The 19341-nt window shown below is 38.3% G+C and overlaps 2 protein-coding genes across 3 annotated transcripts; one reads left to right on the top strand and one right to left on the bottom strand.

The window, feature by feature from the left end:
* Positions 1-5377: 5377 nt before the first annotated feature.
* On the top strand, positions 5378-13554 carry LOC5508969 (bcl-2-like protein 1). Of its 2 annotated transcripts, XM_032377805.2 has the most exons (3): positions 5378-6073; positions 8692-8743; positions 10321-10410. In XM_032377805.2, exons 1-3 carry the CDS (start codon positions 5648-5650, stop codon positions 10329-10331), a joined length of 489 nt encoding a protein of 162 aa, XP_032233696.1. In that variant the 5' UTR covers positions 5378-5647; the 3' UTR covers positions 10332-10410. The 2 variants fall into 2 exon arrangements, with proteins under 2 accessions (XP_032233696.1, XP_001629527.1); XM_001629477.3 differs by lacking the exon at positions 8692-8743 and having other exon boundaries at positions 5380-6073; positions 10321-13554.
* Positions 13555-14433: 879 nt separating this feature from the next.
* Positions 14434-19252, bottom strand: LOC116616023 (myb-like protein O). The gene is made up of 5 exons (XM_032377826.2): positions 18381-19252; positions 17262-17489; positions 16229-16353; positions 15893-16138; positions 14434-15743 (listed from the first exon to the last, which is right to left on the bottom strand). Exons 1-5 carry the CDS (start codon positions 19056-19058, stop codon positions 15590-15592), a joined length of 1431 nt encoding a protein of 476 aa, XP_032233717.2. The 5' UTR covers positions 19059-19252; the 3' UTR covers positions 14434-15589.
* Between the last annotated feature and the right edge of the window lie 89 nt (positions 19253-19341).

Here is a 19341-nt window from a genome sequence, read left to right as displayed (position 1 = left end):
AATGCTAACACTTAGGCCTTCCGCCGAAGGCAATAGAAATGTCCTGAGCATGTCCAAATCGCCCTCAAAGTTAGACGGGTTGATCCGAGATTTTCGTTGTTGTGATGCAAGAACGTTTTCCCAACGTCAAAATCAATCGCCGCATTTCCTCAACCTACGGGATTGTGGCGAACAAATGCTCGTAGATTCAGTTCATCACCAATCGCCCTTAAAATCATGCCAACTTCACGAGGGCTCATATTGTTGTTATTGTTATTGTTCGTTGAGTTCACAATTTCTGATAAATTCGCATGCGTCACAAGTTGCTCCGAGCTTCGCGGGAAAGCTTCACCGCTTGTGTTTTGATTCGTATTTCTCTCTCGTAAACTCGCTCCATCCTGATTTAGCTGTGGTAAATGAAGACCCTGCTCAACCCCAACAGCCATATTTTCCATTTTACTTGCCACCGTCCGCCTACACAAAGTTTGTTTAGAAATCAAAATTGAGCGGGTACGGAAGTGAGTTCTTGTCTTCGTCTAAAACTTTAAACGATGCGCGTGGTAAATCACACTTCAATTCCTTCGCTGTTTACAACTTGGTAAATACACCTTAGATGTCGGGAACTCCTCCTATGCAAGACTTCAACTGAATTCCTTGTACCACACTTCAGATACGCGTGTGATTAACGCAAATTCAAGCCCACTAGATCAAAACAAAGCTTGTTCAAGATGCAAAGTCCAACCTTATGATTGGAAATCTATTTCTTGGAGCCTTGCCAGTGTGTTAGAAAGAGTTTCTCCAAAAGATGACCGATTCCCGATGAAGTTTTCACGAGTTCTAGTGTACCCTGCTTGAAATCTTGGCTTGTTTGCTAGATAATACCTCCTCGCCCTTTCAAACTAACCGGGCATGCAGTCACTGTTTTGGTTCCTTGTGTTTGAAACGAAAAAATTTTTCGACCCAAAAATGTGGCTCCAAAAATAGACACGACGTCACACGCTCTCGACCAATCAACTATCGAGTTTCGGGAACTTGATTGGGCATGTCAACAACGTGGAAGTGGACGGCCCGTGAGCCTCTATAGATTATGTATCGTGATTGGTTGATCTGTTAGCTATTGTTATTAGGGGTTTGTTTACAAGTCTGGCCCTAGGGTCGCGCATAGCATTAGAATTCTGATTATACCATGTCTCGTGCCTTTATGAATACGCACGAATCAAATCTCGGAATGTGACTTTTTGTAAATTGATAAATAACGACAAAAAGAAAATTTAAAAACCGCTCGACAATAAGATATTTGGGTTGCGTGTTCACAAATACATTTCGTTTTCACTCTCAAATATTATAACCCAACATAACAAAGACTTCATAACCATTATACCCTTGAAATATCCCTCGAAAATCAACCCAAGAGCTGCTAGCCCCAGTCCCACTAAAAGAAAGGAAATAATTCTAGCGGATGCAAGCATAAAAAGGTAAATAAGGGGCAAACCCACGCAATCCAGGGTTTCTATTTTGATTTGTGACGCGTGCTTTCGTGATTTTTGACATTCCAAAGAGAAAATTCTTTACTTTGGATTTTCGTAGTCTGCTTAGCAGCCGATCTTAGTGTCACGCACGCCTTCTAGGATTTCCTCGATTGGTGTACGAATAAGGGAAACAACAATAAATAAACAAATAGCAACACTCGATATACAGACAAGTAAATCCATATGCACTGCATTTTTATTCGCGACTATCGCCCCAGCAACGATCTGAGTGAGGGAACTTATAAAACAGGGCAAAATTCATATTCTAAGGTTTGCATCAAACCCAGTATTTTATTAAATAATAGAAACGACGGTTTTCAAAACAAGATTGATTGATATCGATAGACGTCAGGCATCAATCCTTGCCAAACATTATTCAATCGCCCTTCAAAAAATATATATATACACTCTTTTTTTATAAGAACATCTTATTTTCAGTTGAGGCTGGGTCGTTCTTATTTTTGAGATATTTTAAAGCTGAATATGTTTTTAAAGATATTCTTAAATTTGAGTGTTAATGAGAATATAATACCCAATGAATTATTAGGAAGAGAATTACACTATGAGCACAATTTGATTCTGCATTTTAGAACGCATCAGAGGACTAAAAAAGGAAAAAAAATTTGCTATCTGAGCCTCGGCATGTTCTTAATAAAAAAGTATAAAAATATATTTACTCTCGCTGTGCCCGGAATAGACGCCGCCCGCCTCAATAAACAGATAAAGGACCTTACGTAAACGAGATGTAGTCTTGAGTCACGCACGGGGGGAAGGCGCGCGTGACACTAAGAACGACTATGACGGAGTGACCGAGATAACACTTTAACGCTTGGTGATAAATTCCACAATAGTTTCGATTAAATTACCTAGACTTTATATTCAGGAACAAACTGCAATTTACCGTGCTTTGGTGGAAATCTATCAGACAGAACGCATTTTCACGTTTGTTTCAAATATTTTAATAGAAAATAGTCAAAATGACGATTTTCTATAGAATAATTTTTCGGAAGCGATAAAAATCGCTAAAAAGCGGGAGATTTGGTGCTCAACGCGGGAGAGCGGGAGAAGGGGTCCAAAATCTTGAGACTCCCGCCTAATGCGGGAGAGTTGACAGGTTACCAATTGCTGACTCAACCAAGCTGTCGAAAGCTGTATTTCCCGCGAAGTCGTATATAAAAATCTTAATGCTACGGTTTTAGTTAATTCAAATTTCTGAATAGTAACAAAAATGACGCTAAAATGTTTAATATGTTTTTAAAAACTGAAAGCCAATCCTTTCACATTCCTTTTATTTGTCCATTACTGCAATTCCTTGGGGTTCATTTCGGTGACTCCTGGGGATCGTTTCGGGTCCCGGGATCAGTTGAAGAACTTTTGGGGATCATTTCGGGTCCTGGGATCGTTTCGGGTCCTGGGATAATTTTGGGTCCTGTACAGTTGTCTTAGCTTTTGACTGACTAAAATAACATATCAAGCACAGATCTGATAAGAATTTGCCAGAAGAATAATTAGACTACAACGTAGCCTTAAAGTCGAGGAGTATTTAGCCAACTTTTGCTTGAAAATGAGGTTATTGTAGGAGTATTTTATTTTTCAAACTGTCTGCTCGCAATCGAAAATGACGGCATTCCTAGCGCGCGCACGCAATTTTTAAAAGCTCGTTATTTTGTAGTCATTTTTAGCTGTAGAAAACAAATTTCTCATGAACATCAGTGCAATCTTTACCAAGAAAAATAAAAATACATTTATTTGTAAAAAAGGCTGTATTGAAATTAAATCGTCCGTTATTGAGTAAGGAAGGTCCGTGGTAGAAGGGGGTTGCGGGCGCACCCTGCGCACCTCTGTGTACGCGCCTGTTGGATCAAATTAACTAGTTCTAAAATGAAAAGATTAGCCTAAGAGCCTTATTTCTAACATAACGAACAATGAATGTCTACTGGCTTTATAGGGCACAATCTAGACCGTAGGTGTTTTTCACGTCGTAGTTTGTGTGGGTCCTTGGGTCCTCTTTAAGGGCTTTTTTATTTTTTCTAACATCGCCGAGTATAGTATATAATTTTTGGTCACGTTCTCCATGTGGCTGTGCTTGCAAGGTCCCTATTGGACCAGATAGGACTCAAACTTATTATATACCACCATGAGACTACATCAAATTCTCGTAAATAACCATTGTAGCCATAAGGTATTTGTTCTGCGTATACTCTTTATTAAAATGCATATACTCTTTAGTGAATCTTATCAAGCGCATACTCAGGGATACAATATATATATATATATATATATATATATATATATATATATATATATATAGTGTTGGTTTGAGAAAAATACAAACTACATAGTTTTCCCTCAAAACTATGAAAGTTATGTAGTTTGTATTTTTCTCAAACCAACACTATACACCGCTCTACTTTCGAGTATTGAGCACTTTCTATGAAAGCCTTCAACCATCATTTATATATATATATATATATATATATATATATATATATATATATATATAGTGTTGGTTTGAGAAAAATACAAACTACATAGGTTTCCCTACAGGCCTGTTTCGTGGTTGCCCACTCATCAGGGGATATATATATATAGGTCAACCAACCCACCCCCCTTATTGAAGGAAAGACAAATATTGTATTTTTTCCATACGATATCTATCACTCCCCATCAGCCCATATAATCCTGGTTAAACACCTGCTTATCTTTAAAATATTCTGGTTAGAGATCTCGACAACTTGTGAAGTGTTTTGACTACCGCGATACAGGGTAGATAAAAAAAAATGTGAGCACTCTGATGCGCGCAGACCAAGAAATAAAAAAGAGGGGGGAAAGGCTAAAATAACCAAACTAAGCTTACGGAAGTCTTCTAATTTCACGGGTATTTGCAAATTACTACACAGTAGATCTGTTAACTTTTTTTAAAACTATTTTAAACCATATTATGTTCGTCATGTGTCATCCAAATATTTCCGCCTATCATATCCAAATATTTCCGCCTATTAATACGAAGAAAACATTCTAAATGTTTCCGAATGACTTGAACATTATAATAGACCCTCGAGCCGTTATCCCTAAAACAACGGCGCGAAGGGATAACGGCTTGAAGGTATTATAATGTTCAAGTCATTCGGAAAGTATTTAGAATGTTTTCTTTGTATTAATAGGAGGAAATATTTGGATATGACACATAACGAACACTGGAAAGACGAACAGAGTCATGATTTGAAAAGGAGATCTGCCTGCAATTTTTTTCTTGAATAGTAAGGAGGGATTATATGATTTTCTTGAACACAAATTTAACAAACCGTTCCCAAACACTCCCTACTTCTCTCGATATAGATTGATGAATTGAAATCCTACAAGAGATAATACACCTTTAGGGTATAATCGTTAAAAAAGTGAAAACACCGACGCCAAGAATAACTCTACATAATGATTGTTTTTAGACATGCAAATTGGTGTCCTTAGTTTCATCTCAAACGCAAATGAAAATGGGCTTGCATTCAATTGGTGGTTATTTTTTCCATCGTGTTTTCACTCTTTCATGCGGGGGGCGCATTGAGATTAAGTTTTCAATTAACTATTACTATAAATACATAATTTGTGCTATTTTTGACTTAAGCATCGGCTACTCTACTAGGATATCTTGATTTGCGCGGTGTTAATCAAAAGAATGATAATGATTTATATAACGCAGGAGGCTTTATATTTCGAAATGATTTACCTCATTCTCTGTCGAAAATGAACTGTGTGAATGAAAAAATCGTACACATCGTTGACCACAGGGAAACCAAGATATATATTTCTCGTTGAGCGCTCTCAGCCAATCACAAGCCTCATTTTTACAGCATCAATAGAGGCCTATAAATAACCACTACATCTTTTGGTTGATGCCTTCGTGAAGAGTGAAACGGCCGGTGAAAGTGTTGGTTCTTACCGGAAAAGCGCTGCTTCTTGCTTGTAGTTTAAGGCCACGCTTGCAGCTATGCCTATAGTTTCGTACCAGCCCCGTGTAAGCTACAGCAACAGCTAAATCACCCATTCAAGCCGGCGTTTCCCTTTCAAGATGGTTGACTCGAGTAGAGAGTAAAAGGAAGCTTGCGTGTGTGGTCTTTGATCGATAAATCGACTGAACTCTCATGGAATACCCCCGAAACGACCCAAGACAGAGCTATCCAGAGCTTGTTCACCAAGCACAGCTTCTGGCCAAGGATCTTATTTCGTATCGACTCGGGAAAAATCCGAAACCACCCAACGCAAATGCAGAAACTCTACGCAAACTGGCGGACAAAATCGAAGAACAGTATCCCGCACTTTTAAATCACTTGTGTCATAAATTGAATATCTCTAGAAGCACTGCGTACAGCACATTTGTAGAAATAGCAGGGGAAGTTTTTGCTGACGGGGTAAATTGGGGAAGGATCGTTGTTCTGTATGCGTTTGGTGGTCGGTTGGCTGTATATTGCGAACAACATAACATGAAAGATCTTGTTCAATCAGTAACAGATTGGGTCGGAAAATACATTGCCGGGCTAAGCGAATGGATCGCCAACGAAGGAGGATGGGTGAGTAATAATTACTACAGCATTTATCTTTAACCGATCTCTAGTTTTATTTCTTCCTGGGGGAGCCAAGTGAACGACTACTACACATTTCTCCGACCTTTTTCTTCCCGTGCATTCGGTCAACTCGTCGTACACACACCGACTAGTTGTCCCTGATTTGTTTCGACATTTCTTTTTTTTAGCTATATTTTAGGGTGATCTAACAGACAATGACTTTTTTCCACTGAGAAGGACTAAAAATAACATCGCATTTGGAATAAGAGTAAAATTTGAAAACAAACAGAGCAATTTGGAGTTTCTCGCCCTCTCAAATACCAAATGTGTTTTTTTCCTGTTTCTGGAATTCTTAGAATGTTATGATTGGATTTACAAAAATATTCCTTAATTCTTTGAGATGTGATTAGATTCTACTGTATAGCAAAGTCAATTCCACCAACGCCAATTTAGAACTTACAAAACTCTATTTTAATTATAAAAAACGTTAGCAACGGAGATGTCAATGTAACAACAAACAACTTTTTTTAAAATGTTTAAAATATTTGCAATAGGTAATCAACATGTTTTGGATGGCTAGTAGAGGCGATTTGATCCCCTTCGTGGTATCTGTTCTGTTTTTTATTACATCTACCTGGATTTCTCCTTCAAAGAATGAAAATCAATCATCGAGCCCAGTTCGTAACAGTTGTTATGTGGGCGAGAATTTCGAACCCACATTTTTCCCCTGTCATATCTGCTGTCATATAAGAGTGCCTTGTTAGAACAAACCGCCGGTGATTAGCGCTTGTCTAGAATTTTCTTATTGCTAGGCGTTTGATCTACATAATTTTGTTAACGTGTTTGGGATTTTTGACGGGTTTTTTGGCACTATTTCCGTGTATCACATTGTAGTCATGTGCTTATGGGTGGAGATCCTTAGGTCAAAATGCCAAACCAATTCTTCCATTGTACAAATTCCTAAAGTATTTACATGCCCGTCAACCGATCACACTATAGATGCATAGATTTCACTTAAAAAAAAAAAAAAACACAAATTACAAGGCACAATATTATTGGGACAGTATTTCTAGTCACCTGGTGTGCACCAATGGTCTACTAATCTACCACCCCTCCGAAAAAAAAACCAAGTCACACAGGATTATATTTTGTTTTGTCATGCAAATAGGTTCATTGGTCTGCCTGAGCTTGCACAAATTGTTCAAATATTTGGCTGTTTTAAGCTGTTCTTGAGCCAACAGAGACCATGAAGAGAGAAAGAATTTAAAGAATTCATGGTTGCACAATAGTATAACTGTCTTATTACATTGAGAACATTAGGATTTGCTGATGAACAATGCTGCAAAGGATTATTTTGATTGTATTTATTTGAAAGATATCAGCATGCAACTTAATGTGAATTTGTTTTGCTTCACTGAGGATGCCCTAGAGAACGTTATGCATTTCTAGAATTTGTCAATAAAAATGAGCAAAGCCTCAATACTAGAAACGTGAAATCGTCCATTTTGACATCTGTGAAACGTGATTTAACGATTTAAAAGGGCATTTTTCGGTCTGTGAAACGTGAAAAGCCATTTTGCCATGTCCATGAAACGTGATCCATACCCCCTTTACCAGTCTGTTAATAGCGCTAGCATGAAGGTGGAATGTAATTAGCTGGATGATTATTTTTAATACAAATCTAATTTAGAACTTTGTGCCACAACCAAAGACATAAATAATTATGACGGTCTTTCCCTTGAAATTAAACAGCATTATGAAGATACACCTATTTCAAATAATGTTTCACTCTTGAACCCAGTTATTTGGATTTAAATGAATCCATCCTAATATAGGAGAAAATACATTATTAGAAAAGTGTAGTATTCTAGTTTATGGCCCTCAGAAGACCATATAGCCTGCAGAACTTTAATTTTCTCCTTTTTTGCCAGAGGTAGTGGAAATAATATTTTATTAGAAAGCTCTTAGGTGGTTTTCGGAAAGGTCCTAATATTCCATCCTATAGAGTCAGGGCAAAACTATAATTAAAATAAAACAAGTCCAATTAAAGGTGCCTGTTACCTCTGGCCTTTACTGTATCAATTAATCTTGAAAATATCATATCCAATTCAAAAAATATAATTTACAAACCAATTTATTACCATAATGGGAGTCAATCGCCATTACTGAAGACAATTTCTTCAGTTCCAATGATGTTTTCAAAAGCTATACTTCAAAACAGTAGGAAGTCTATGTGTCTCTAAATCACTCCCTTCTGTTGTTGTTTGTCATTTTGCACTGTGAAAATTATAAGCCATGTAAAATTTTTATATTACTCATATATTACTTATTACTCATAAAAAGGAATTATTCTTGGATTTCAAATATAAAATTTCAATGTTGTGGTTTTTACCAACTCCTATTTTTATTTATTTCAGTTCGGTTCAAATAAAAATTTATATTGCTCTCAAAAAGTATTAGATTATTGGATTTCAATATTTTTTTTAATGTTTGTGTTTTTGCCACCACTGTTTATATCCATTTTAATTGTGTTATTTGGGGTCCCATAGTATTATTGTTCATATCACTATCAGGATGTAATAAGTGACTTTGGTTTATTTTGTTTTTCTTTGTGTTGTGGAAAGGATTTCTACCCCATTCACTTGAATACACAAGATCTAGCTCACTCCCTCTCAGGTAAATAAGTAGGAATTTATAATACACTGTGTCAATAAATATATGAAACTTTTGTATTTAACACTTAGATTTGATTTGTGTGTGCGTCTGTCTCCTAGTAGTTGCACAGATGACTTCACAGTGTGTCATGATAAAAAAAAGGTCTGCAACAAAATCAGTTGAGTTGCATGACTGTTGTCCATGACATGCTTTGACATCTCCTGTACATCTACTAGAGAATTGACACACAAGAAATAAGATCTATTTGTTTTATGCAGCAATTAAAATGTTTTCTTACACTACAATGTAGTTTTGATGAGCCCCCAGGCACGTTGGCGCCAAGCATGCATTTGTCCCCTAATAACACATGGACCCTTGACCAATCAAATCACGCAAATTAAGGAGTTTTGCTGTATAATGAATATTAACAATGTTGATAACAATAAAAAGGATGATCTATGATAACAATAATGATAATAATAATAATGACCAATATAGTTACAGTGATTAATAATAAATGAACAATAAACATTATATTAATAATTTAATGCAAGAGTGCAAAATGTTCATAAAGCAGTTCTCAATAAACAGGTGTAGAGAGGGATATCTTTGTATGTGACTTACCTTTTCACAAAATACTGTTTTGGTAGTTCTTTGGTAGTGGTTTTTTGAATACCAAGATATATAAACATAAATATATAGTTAATATAATAATACTATTAGTAGTATTAATAATTATTATTATTGATTATAATAACTGTGAATCCCTTTGATTCGAAGAATGCATTCTGGGAAGGGTGATTTTTCCCTTTAAAAAGAGAGGGTTTCATTTTATTGTCATAGCTGTCAACTCACCCGGTTTAGGTGGGTGTCACAAGATTCTGGACCTCATCACAAGCCTAATTTTTGTGAGAATGTTCATACATTCTCTGTATTCACCCACAGTGGCTCTGTTTTTTTTTTTTTTTTTTACATATTTACAGTATTTCAGTATGGGTTGACAGCTATGTATTGTAGATAATCAGAGGTAACAGGATCTCTTCAGAGTAGTGTGATATGACCATGTATTTGTGCTGTGTTACACAAGAAGGTCCGGGATCACAAAATGACATTCTCATATAGAGGGATTTTTTACCATCTCCAAAATGATTTGAACCAGCATTTCTCTATTAAGATTTGGCCCTTATTGGGTGTTGGACCCCTATATTGTTTATTCCACTCCTAAGGGGAGGGGGAGGGGAGAAGCTGAGATCCTGAGCCCATCATTGGTAATCAAAACAATCTCAGGTGTATTTTAACTCATACTTTTACACCCCCTCCTACTCTTTCCTGTAAAAAAAAATAAAAAATAAGAAAGTGTGATAAAAAATTGGTGTGTGTATTTAACTTTTCTTGATTCTTGAATTGTGGAAAAGTAATAGTGCTTTCCAACTACTTTGAATATTGATAATAAGAACGGAGGTTTCAACTTTGTATTAGACTCAATTTTTTTTTGGCAACAGGAATATTTCTTGCTAGTTTTATTGTGCTAAATTATTCTATACCACACCTTCCCAAAATTCTATCAGAGAAGTAAATTGTGTTTCCTTTTCTTTCAGGATGGGCTTAAGGAGCAATTCAGGGACAATAATACAAATGATACAACTTGGTGGAAGGGCGTCTTCATCACTACACTTGGAATTGGGACATTAGCAGCACTGGTATACACAAGATGAGATTTCTTGGAATTTCAAATTCTTCAATAACAAGGTTACAGGTACAGACAAAGTTCTACTGATAGCCTTAATTCCTTGATGAAAGGCAAGTCTGCTACCCAGATTCCCCTTCTTATGGACTAGTCAAATAGCTTATCTGGTCGCAGGCAAGGTCGTGCAGATTTTTAGTTTTTACCTCACAATCTGTAGATAATTTCCTCTACGTGCCTTAGCAACCAAAATGCTTTGAGAAAAATTATGAGAATCATAGTGTAGGGATCCAGTTGAGGTTGACAAAGTTTCCAGTGCTACTGCTAGCAGAGGCCTTTTTTTTCTTTTTGTTCATGAATGCCATCCCAGAGAAATACAACGAAAAGAGGCCTATCTTAGCAGTGAACCAGTGCTATGAAGTGTCCACCATAACCGGGAGTGCACTGTACTGGGGCCATTCTCTTGTACCCTGATTCCTTGGTCTACCACTGTATATTTTGTAGCAATGAGGGTATTGAGAACTTCTGGGTATGCTGTTCTATTTAAGTGCTATGCACATTAAGAATTTTTTTTAGGAAGTTAGCCAATAAACATTCAAGAGACAAAGTTTATCTGATTGACATGGGCCTCATCAGCCAGACAGTGACTGTCAATATGAAAGCTTTGATTCTCAAATCCTTATTGGTTAATATTCTTCAAACTTTGTATTGGTGACCAAAGTAGCGTGCATTGCACTTTAATGGTGGTATTCATGCCTTTGAAAATATATTCAAATTTATGCAGGAATATGGATAAAGATATTACTTTATCTTCAGAAAGTGGTTTTCATTTGAAATCTACCATGCTTGGATTAATATGTAAATTTACATTAACCACACAGAATACACACTACACAAAAAATTGGAATGTTATATAGCCTGTATACAGGTTTTGTTCTTTAAATAGTCAGTAGGCTTCCTGTGGTGCATGGACATGTGTGCCCTGATGGCCTTCCTGCCTCAGATGAGGCTAATAGAATAATCCAATACCTGCTTATCAGCTACATGGCTTAAAGGCCTGTGGTACTGGGATGTATTTGCAAAGAGGTATTCACCTGCAATCAATGGCGAAATGTCCTGTTGTCTGAGGAAATTTCATTGAATTTAGACATAATTTCTCTTCACCAAAAATCATCCAAACATATTGCTGTCCATTGATAGACTTTTGGAACCCACTATGTCACGCAGAGGAGCAACTTTGTACAGAGTGTTTGAGGGTTGGAAGAAGTGATTGTTTCAATGGAACCAGGATTAAAAATCTAATAATATTTTGTTAAATATTCTGGGATTTTCCCAACTTAACTGCAATTTACCAACAATGGCACATTATTCCTCGCTCTTGCAATGAAACTCTTTCATCCTAATGCCCTTGATATAATTTTTGGGTTTACTTTGCTAAGGCAACAACAGTTTTGCCAGGGATTGTAGCCACAGACTGGTCTGTTATTAGCAGACAAATAGTATGTTACTAACATTGCCAGCTATAGGTATTTTACATATTTTATATACTTTTAAAATTGTAGATGGGATATGTTTAAAAGTATTTATTAACTAGGTATTTTAATGTATGTTAAAAGTTATAATTTGCATTTAGCGTTTACTTTATTCTATGGGACTATGATAGTAACCAGGTGCATTTTCAGGGCAAGTTAGGGGAGGGAGGGGATTCACTCAACCATTTAGCAGGACTTTTGGTAGAGTGAACCCCTTTCAACCCAGGGCATGTAGGAGACTCTGATAGGTGCTTTAAAGTGCTGTTAACAGTCCATAATCAATAATAAGACTAATATAGTAACTCATTCGCTGAACAAATTTCCACAACAGATAGGGTCAGGTGGGAATACTGACCACATAAAAAAGCAATGAGTCGTGGTAAGGATAGAGGTCTTGTAAAATTCTGTGGCTACTCTACAGTGTTTGAGTACTACTTCCAGAAAGCCACCTTTCACTTCATTCCAACAAGTCCATAGCCAGGGAGGAAAATTGAGTTCCACATGAATTGAGGATGAGATACCTACAGAGAATGGTATGCTAAATGCGTAAACAACGCACTGCTTATAATCCAGGCTATGGACCTTTTTCAATGTAGTCATTTGTCAGTGGAAATAATGTTCTAAATTGTACTGTTTTCATAAGAGATTTTTACAAAGTGTTGTAGTATATTCAGGAGCCTTGAGACCTTCCTTTTAAATACTCCAGTTATTTGGATTATTGGTTAAAAAGACCAACATTGAAAATATTGAATGATCTTCACTTGTTTTGGTGAGGGATCATGTTAATGACATTTGACTGGATCTTTTTGTATGGTACATAATGCAACAGTACACATCAAGTTGTGACAGGTAATTCAAGAAGGTGCTACCCTCTCTTGGTTCACAAGGGAGTAACCATGTTTTTTGGGGGGACATGTGTGTGTGTCGAGAGGGGGGGGGGGGGGGGGTATGAAAAGAGGTGTTTCATGTTGCAGGATATTTTTTACATATATTGTATTAGTATTTTGGTGGAGGTAGTTTTCTGTTTGTTCCCTAAATACCATATTTACTTGTTTAGACACCACCCCCAAATAGACATTAACTATAATAATATGCATAGACAAAAAATCTATTCATCACCTGACAAATTTGTCACATCAACTGTTCTTAGGAAATATGCTGCAGCTGTTAAACATTTTAAGCAAAAAAAGATTTTGGCATCTACATGAATGAATATGGTATCTAATGGTTGGTCCACAGTACTCGGGACATGGTTGATTTTGGGTTACCTGTCATAAGGTTGAATACATTGTCATCTTATTCATGGAAGAGGCATATTGATGCCCCTCAAGAAACTACGTACATTGTAACCATTATATGGTAATGAATTATTTGTAGTCCTTATAGGTTACCATGGGTGCCAGAGGTTATGCCAACACTGGACAAAGGTGTCACAGAGGAATGCTAAGAGGTGGTAGTTGCACCTTGTTTCTTGGCTTAGAAGTTCGGCTAGCATCTGGTTCCCAGGTATAGGTTTATTTACAATTATTCCTGTTCACATGAGTTTAGTGCTCTGTATTGCAAGTTTAGTTGTGATTGTTATTGAAATAAATGGTAATAAAATTGATTAGAATCCACGTCTTGAACTGCAATAACTGGGAGGAAATTCTAAAACAAGAACGTCAGTCTAGAAAGAAGGGATAGCTCCGCCCCCCTTTTTGTTTACTCGAGCATCAGTAATGTGCCATTCACAATGAAATGTAATCGACCTGGATATCTGTAACTGCTGGGAGAGAAAATTGCAAAAATTAAAGCAGTACAATCAACTATGCCACATTAAGTACAAAAGATTGTTAAACGACGAGTCTGTCATTTTTTCCTTTTTTTACTGCCTCTGGTTTTCATTTGAAGTTTTCTGTAAATCAGGGTGGTAGCAGAGGGTGGGACACTGGCGGATTAACCTCCCCCCATTATTTTTGAAAATATAGGGGGAATGATAGGGCCTGGCTGTACTTTCCATATTTTCTACATGTTTCTGTACCATGTCCACCCTCCCCATCCAACATTTTTTAGGCCTGCTACAGGGGGGGGTGTGAATAGGGGTATGTAAATCCGCCGACCCACTCGATTTTTGGGGCAAATCCGTGGATCCGCATAATTTTTTTAAGATCCGCATGGTTTGACAGATAAACAATAGCATTGATTGAAATTTATTTAAAATCCGAAATTCGACCGTCGAAGCAGTCAAAATCTGAAATCCGCGCCAGAATTGTGAAGAGATCCATGATCTGCCGTACTTCCAAAATCCGCCAATCCACTGAAATAATAATTAAAATCCGAAATCTATGAGCATTTCGGGGCCGAATCTGCCGATCCGCGAACCTATTCACACCCCCCCCCCCCTTACAGCTCTCGAAATGGACTTTGGACATCATTGCGTGTGTTTGCACTTGAACTTCTTTATCAATTTAATATTCTTATGAAGTGCTTACACATGTAAATTATCAAATCAACACTAAAATAACATTAGTTTAATATTTTTTTATAAATTAAACCTCTGCTATATAGTCATTTTACCTATGAAATATATTTTACATTTACATTTTGTAATAATGCTTCTTTTTTTTTGCTAAAAATTATGTAAATACCAAATAAGTAAAAGAAAAACTTTTCCAGATACATATAGAGCTGGTATCTTCAAATCCTTCACAAAGGAATTCAGATGGTAGACCATTAGATGACTGGGTGGTTACTTCCTTATCTCCACTGATAGAATTTAGTCATGGCTATAAAAACACACATGACAGGACCCCTGAAACTATCTTAATACAATTCTGGATCTGGTCCGCCATACAGTGGACAAGTCTCCTTACTTAACTTGGATCTTCAAGGGAGACAACAATATTTAGAGTTTGGGGGGTGTTAAAAGCAATCAAATCAGAAATGACTAAAAATTATTGGGTGGGGAGCTTTAAATAGTTTGTTAATAGTTGCACAGATTTCAAGTTTTATGTAAAAGTTTGAATTTTTGGAGTTCCATGTATGTAGCATCCATTGAATATATGGGCTGATCCAGGAGAAGCAAACACAGATACAGAGGAAAAGAAACCTACTGTTCCTTCTTCCTCAATATGTTTAGTCCCTTCTTTGTCTCTGATCTTTACTTCTTAATGTGTCACTTGATTATAGTGAGTATGGTACTATCTATCCTGACTTGTTACTAGGCGCGTAGCAAGGAAGGGGCCAAATTTTTCTAGCTATAGCCTTGTGGGGATGCACAGAGGAAGTATGCACCCCATTGGATGCCAAGAAATTTGCCAATTCCTATTGCATCATTAAATATTAAAACTTCTCACATTATATCTATGATGGCACTCCTTACGTAGCAATATCCGATGATTTTTAATGGAAAACACGAAAAATATTTCAAAATATGGAAAGCAGTGTATCTATTGGAAGTTTCCTTGAGGATGTGATTGATAATTTAGAGTGAATGGCCTGTTAAATATCTCGGATTCTAATAGATTCTTTTGTCTTTTAATGGTTGAGGTTTCCTTCGGACCTTCAGAAGTAAACTGGTGACAATGCTTTCTGGTGACAATGCTTTCTGTAGATCCTCGCTTCACACCTAAACCAGGTATTTTTAGCCTGAACACCCATACTTCTCATCCCTCACTCACTGCTTACAGCTTCATCCTGCTCACCACTTTCATCATCCGCTTCTTCATCTGATGACGATGATGTGTCAGCACAATACTTGGCAATTTTTTCTCTGATGCCATCTCTTGGTCTCAAGGGAACTTTTCTTTTTCTTGTCTCCATAATCCTTCAAGACAATCACACATATTTGTTTGAGATTTTACAAAAGACAAAAAAAATATTATCAATAGAAAGGTCTCCTTTCTCTAAGATTGTTTCACAGGTATATGTTTATGACATCTTCAGGGTTCAGTTCACATATACACTGTACATTACCTTTCACTTTTTTTGCAGCGGTTTAAGTCCTCCATTTCATCAAGACTATCTGATGAGATATTCCCAGAATCAGAGTCTGGTGTTCTACTACGCCGACGGCGGCGGCGACGTCTAACTGGTCTTGAGCTAGCATAACTGGCACTGGAATAACTGAAACTACTGGAAGTACTATCACAAGAACTTGTTGAGGATTCACTATCGTCTATTTGGACTCCTTCAGTCATTCTTTGAGGCTTTTTTATATTTCTGCAAATAATGATCATAGCAATAATTGTTGGCTAAAGCAAATTCTGATGTATTTCTTACAGGAGCTGCTGGGGTGAGTGGCAATTGTACCTTTTATGGCTGTTTTTGTAAATCATAAGTCCACTGTAAGCACTGCTATCACTGGTATCACTGTCGACTGATCCACTTGATGATTGACTCCTCCTAGTTTTCATGCCTCTCTTTCGCCTTGAACCCTGAAATTATAATATCCACAAATATGGAAGTTGCCCATAGTGGGTACAGGGCCATAGCAAGGGGGTGGGGTGTTAGGGGCGTAGCGAGGGGTGGAACACTAGGGCTGTAGCAAGGGGTGGGGCACTAGAGCTGTAGCAAAGGGGTGGGGCACTAGGGCTGTAGCAAGGGGGTGGGGCACTAGGGCTGTAGCAAGGGGTGGGGCATTAGGGCTGTAGCAAGGGGTGGGGTACTAGGGCTGTAGCAAGGGGTGGGGTACTAGGGCTGTAGCAAGGGGTGGGGCATTAGGGCTGTAGCAAGGGGTGGGGCACTAGGGCTGTAGCAAGGGGTGGGACACTAGGGCTGTAGCAAGGGGTGGGGCATTAGGGCTGTAGCAAGGGGTGGGGCACTAGGGCTGTAGCAAGGGGTGGGACACTAGGGCTGTAGCAAGGGGGTGGGGCACTAGGGCTGTAGCAAGGGGTGGGGCACTAGGGCTGTAGCAAGGGGTGGGGCACTAGGGCTGTAGCAAGGGGTGGGGCACTAGGGCTGTAGCAAGGGGTGGGACACTAGGGCTGTAGCAAGGGGTGGGACACTAGGGCTGTAGCAAGGGGTGGGGCACTAGGGCTGTAGCAAGGGGTGGGACACTAGGGCCGTAGCAAGGGGTGGGACACTAGGGCTGTAGCAAGGGGTGGGGCACTAGGGCTGTAGCAAGGGGTGGGGCACTAGGGCTGTAGCAAGGGGGTGGAACACTAGGGCTGTAGCAAGGGGTGGGGCACTAGGGCTGTAGCAAGGGGTGTGCAATGGGAGAAAGTACCTCCAAATAATTTTGAGAGCCATATAATAACAGTACCCATGTCATGTTTTCAACAGTAATTTTTGAAAATAGCCTCTTGCCTCTAAGTAAACAACACTTGCCTGTGCCATATCATACCTTCAAATTACGAGCGGACAAAACCAGCTCCATCAAACTTGTTTGATAAACAGACGTGTCTTTGCCATTAATAGAAATGGTATTATAGGGGTTCTTGTTGTTGCAGATCTGCCTCAGGTTGTGGCCGATGTCTTTGACTGGCACCTTGATGTTGTACATGTCGTATGTTATTAGAACCTCATCCATGCCACCATCTGACACATCATCGTTCAAGCCTTTTGTGGGTTTCTATAAATTGTTATGAAACAAGCTTTAGTTGGTATATTGCATTTCAATAGCAGGTTTGATACATCATGCCAGGACTTGGCAAGTGCTAGAGACACCGGAGATCACAGACTTCCTCTGCATGTTGAGTGCAAACAAGTGCTTATATGCATACTTAGAATGTTACATTTGACATCTATCCTCACCAAATATATTCCAAATTATGGCCTGAAGTAATTTATAACGTGCACTTCAAATGGCTTCAGTTGGCAAGACCTTTTTTGGAATTTTTGTTTTTACAATACCCATAAAAAATAAACAAAAGTGGTATTGTGTCTACACTGAACAAAGGCTCTGGTGTAGCTTCATCCCCAGACGTCTTGTGACACTCTGTTGTCACGCATTCTATTCGATAAGCTGTCCCATGAAGCCTGGCAAAAAAACCTAGGAATTATCTTGCCCAAAGATGAAAATCACAACTTTAACTGTTCGAATTTCAATAATATCATTACTATTGTATCGCTTGTTACGAGATATTTTCACTGTAGCGGTATAAACAATAAACTTCACAGAAATATCTTGTAAAATTTACTCTAAGGCTTTAAATTTACTAAAACAAGGTTCAGTAGGTTTAAACTATCTCTGTTGTAATGAGATGTGTGAATTCAAACTGTGCTCAACAGATTTTATGCTGAAACGCTCCGATAACAGTTTTCCTTAAAAGCCATAGACAACTCAACTTCGCTCCATACAAGCCAATAGACAAGCTGATTTGCCATTTTCAAGTGTTTTGCTAGGCTTCGTGGTGAGCAAAAAATCGAAAGTGATGTCATTAACCGGCATTCCACTCAGCCACTTAAAGTCAGGGGTCAAGGCTAGTCCTGGTACAAGTTTGACAAAAAAATCCATACTAACCTCTCGCCTGACCGGCCGGATGTAGTAAAGATGCTTTTGGGCTTCTGGTTTGTGAGGTATACCTTCCTCATCCTCAGACTGGTCTGCGTCATTAACATCGAAAGTAACATCACTGCCACTATCATCAATGTCATCTCCATCATCCATAGCATCATAAGCAGCATCAGAAGCAGCAGCATCCCCATCATCAGAATCAGCATTATCTCCATCATTATCATCATCATCATCAGCAGCAGCAGTACGAACAGCATCATTAACAGCATCCTTGTGGCTACCACTTGCACCACGATCATCATCAAGATCATCTATATTGCTATCACTACCATCATGATTGCCAACATCTTCATCGCCATCACCTGCATTCTTATTACCATCATCTGGTGTAAGACCCTTGTCAGATGGACTTTGAGCTTCAATTTCCCCTACTACTGTGTCGTTTTTGTCTTCTTTTGTAACTGAATCTGCTCCCTCGCCTCCACTATTATCTGACATTCCCTCATCAGCTCGCCCCATGTTTCCTCTGAGTGATCGTCTTTTTACAGCAATGGACGCTAGCGCCTTTCTCGGGGTAGATCTGGCCGACCTTCTATCTCTTTTTCGGTCGCTTTGAGAATGAGAACTGTCCGAGTTATCGTCAGTTATCGCTTCTTTGGCGTTTTCTTCGCTATCAGACGGCATTCCGACTCCTTATTGCTGATTATTCGCTTTGTATGTCTACTCTAAGAAGTCGTGTTTTAACTTCTCAGTACGTGTTTTGGCTTGCTCGCCTTCCTTTACGTCGAACCGATCACTCAAACCCTACCGGATCAAAACTAGCGGAACACGAGGAAGATAAACTACCTTGTAACTTAAACAATAAGACAAGAAACGCGAAAGACTCTTCGGACTCAGCTGTTGTCTCGGCAAGACAATGAACAGTCGATAATCGCTCGGAAAACATTCTAAAACAAACAGCAAAAAA

Source organism: Nematostella vectensis, chromosome 5, assembly GCF_932526225.1.
Source record: "Nematostella vectensis chromosome 5, jaNemVect1.1, whole genome shotgun sequence".
NCBI lineage: Eukaryota > Metazoa > Cnidaria > Anthozoa > Actiniaria > Edwardsiidae > Nematostella > Nematostella vectensis.
The sequence above is the reverse complement of the archived record's forward strand: the minus strand, read 5'-3'. Positions and strand labels throughout refer to the sequence as shown.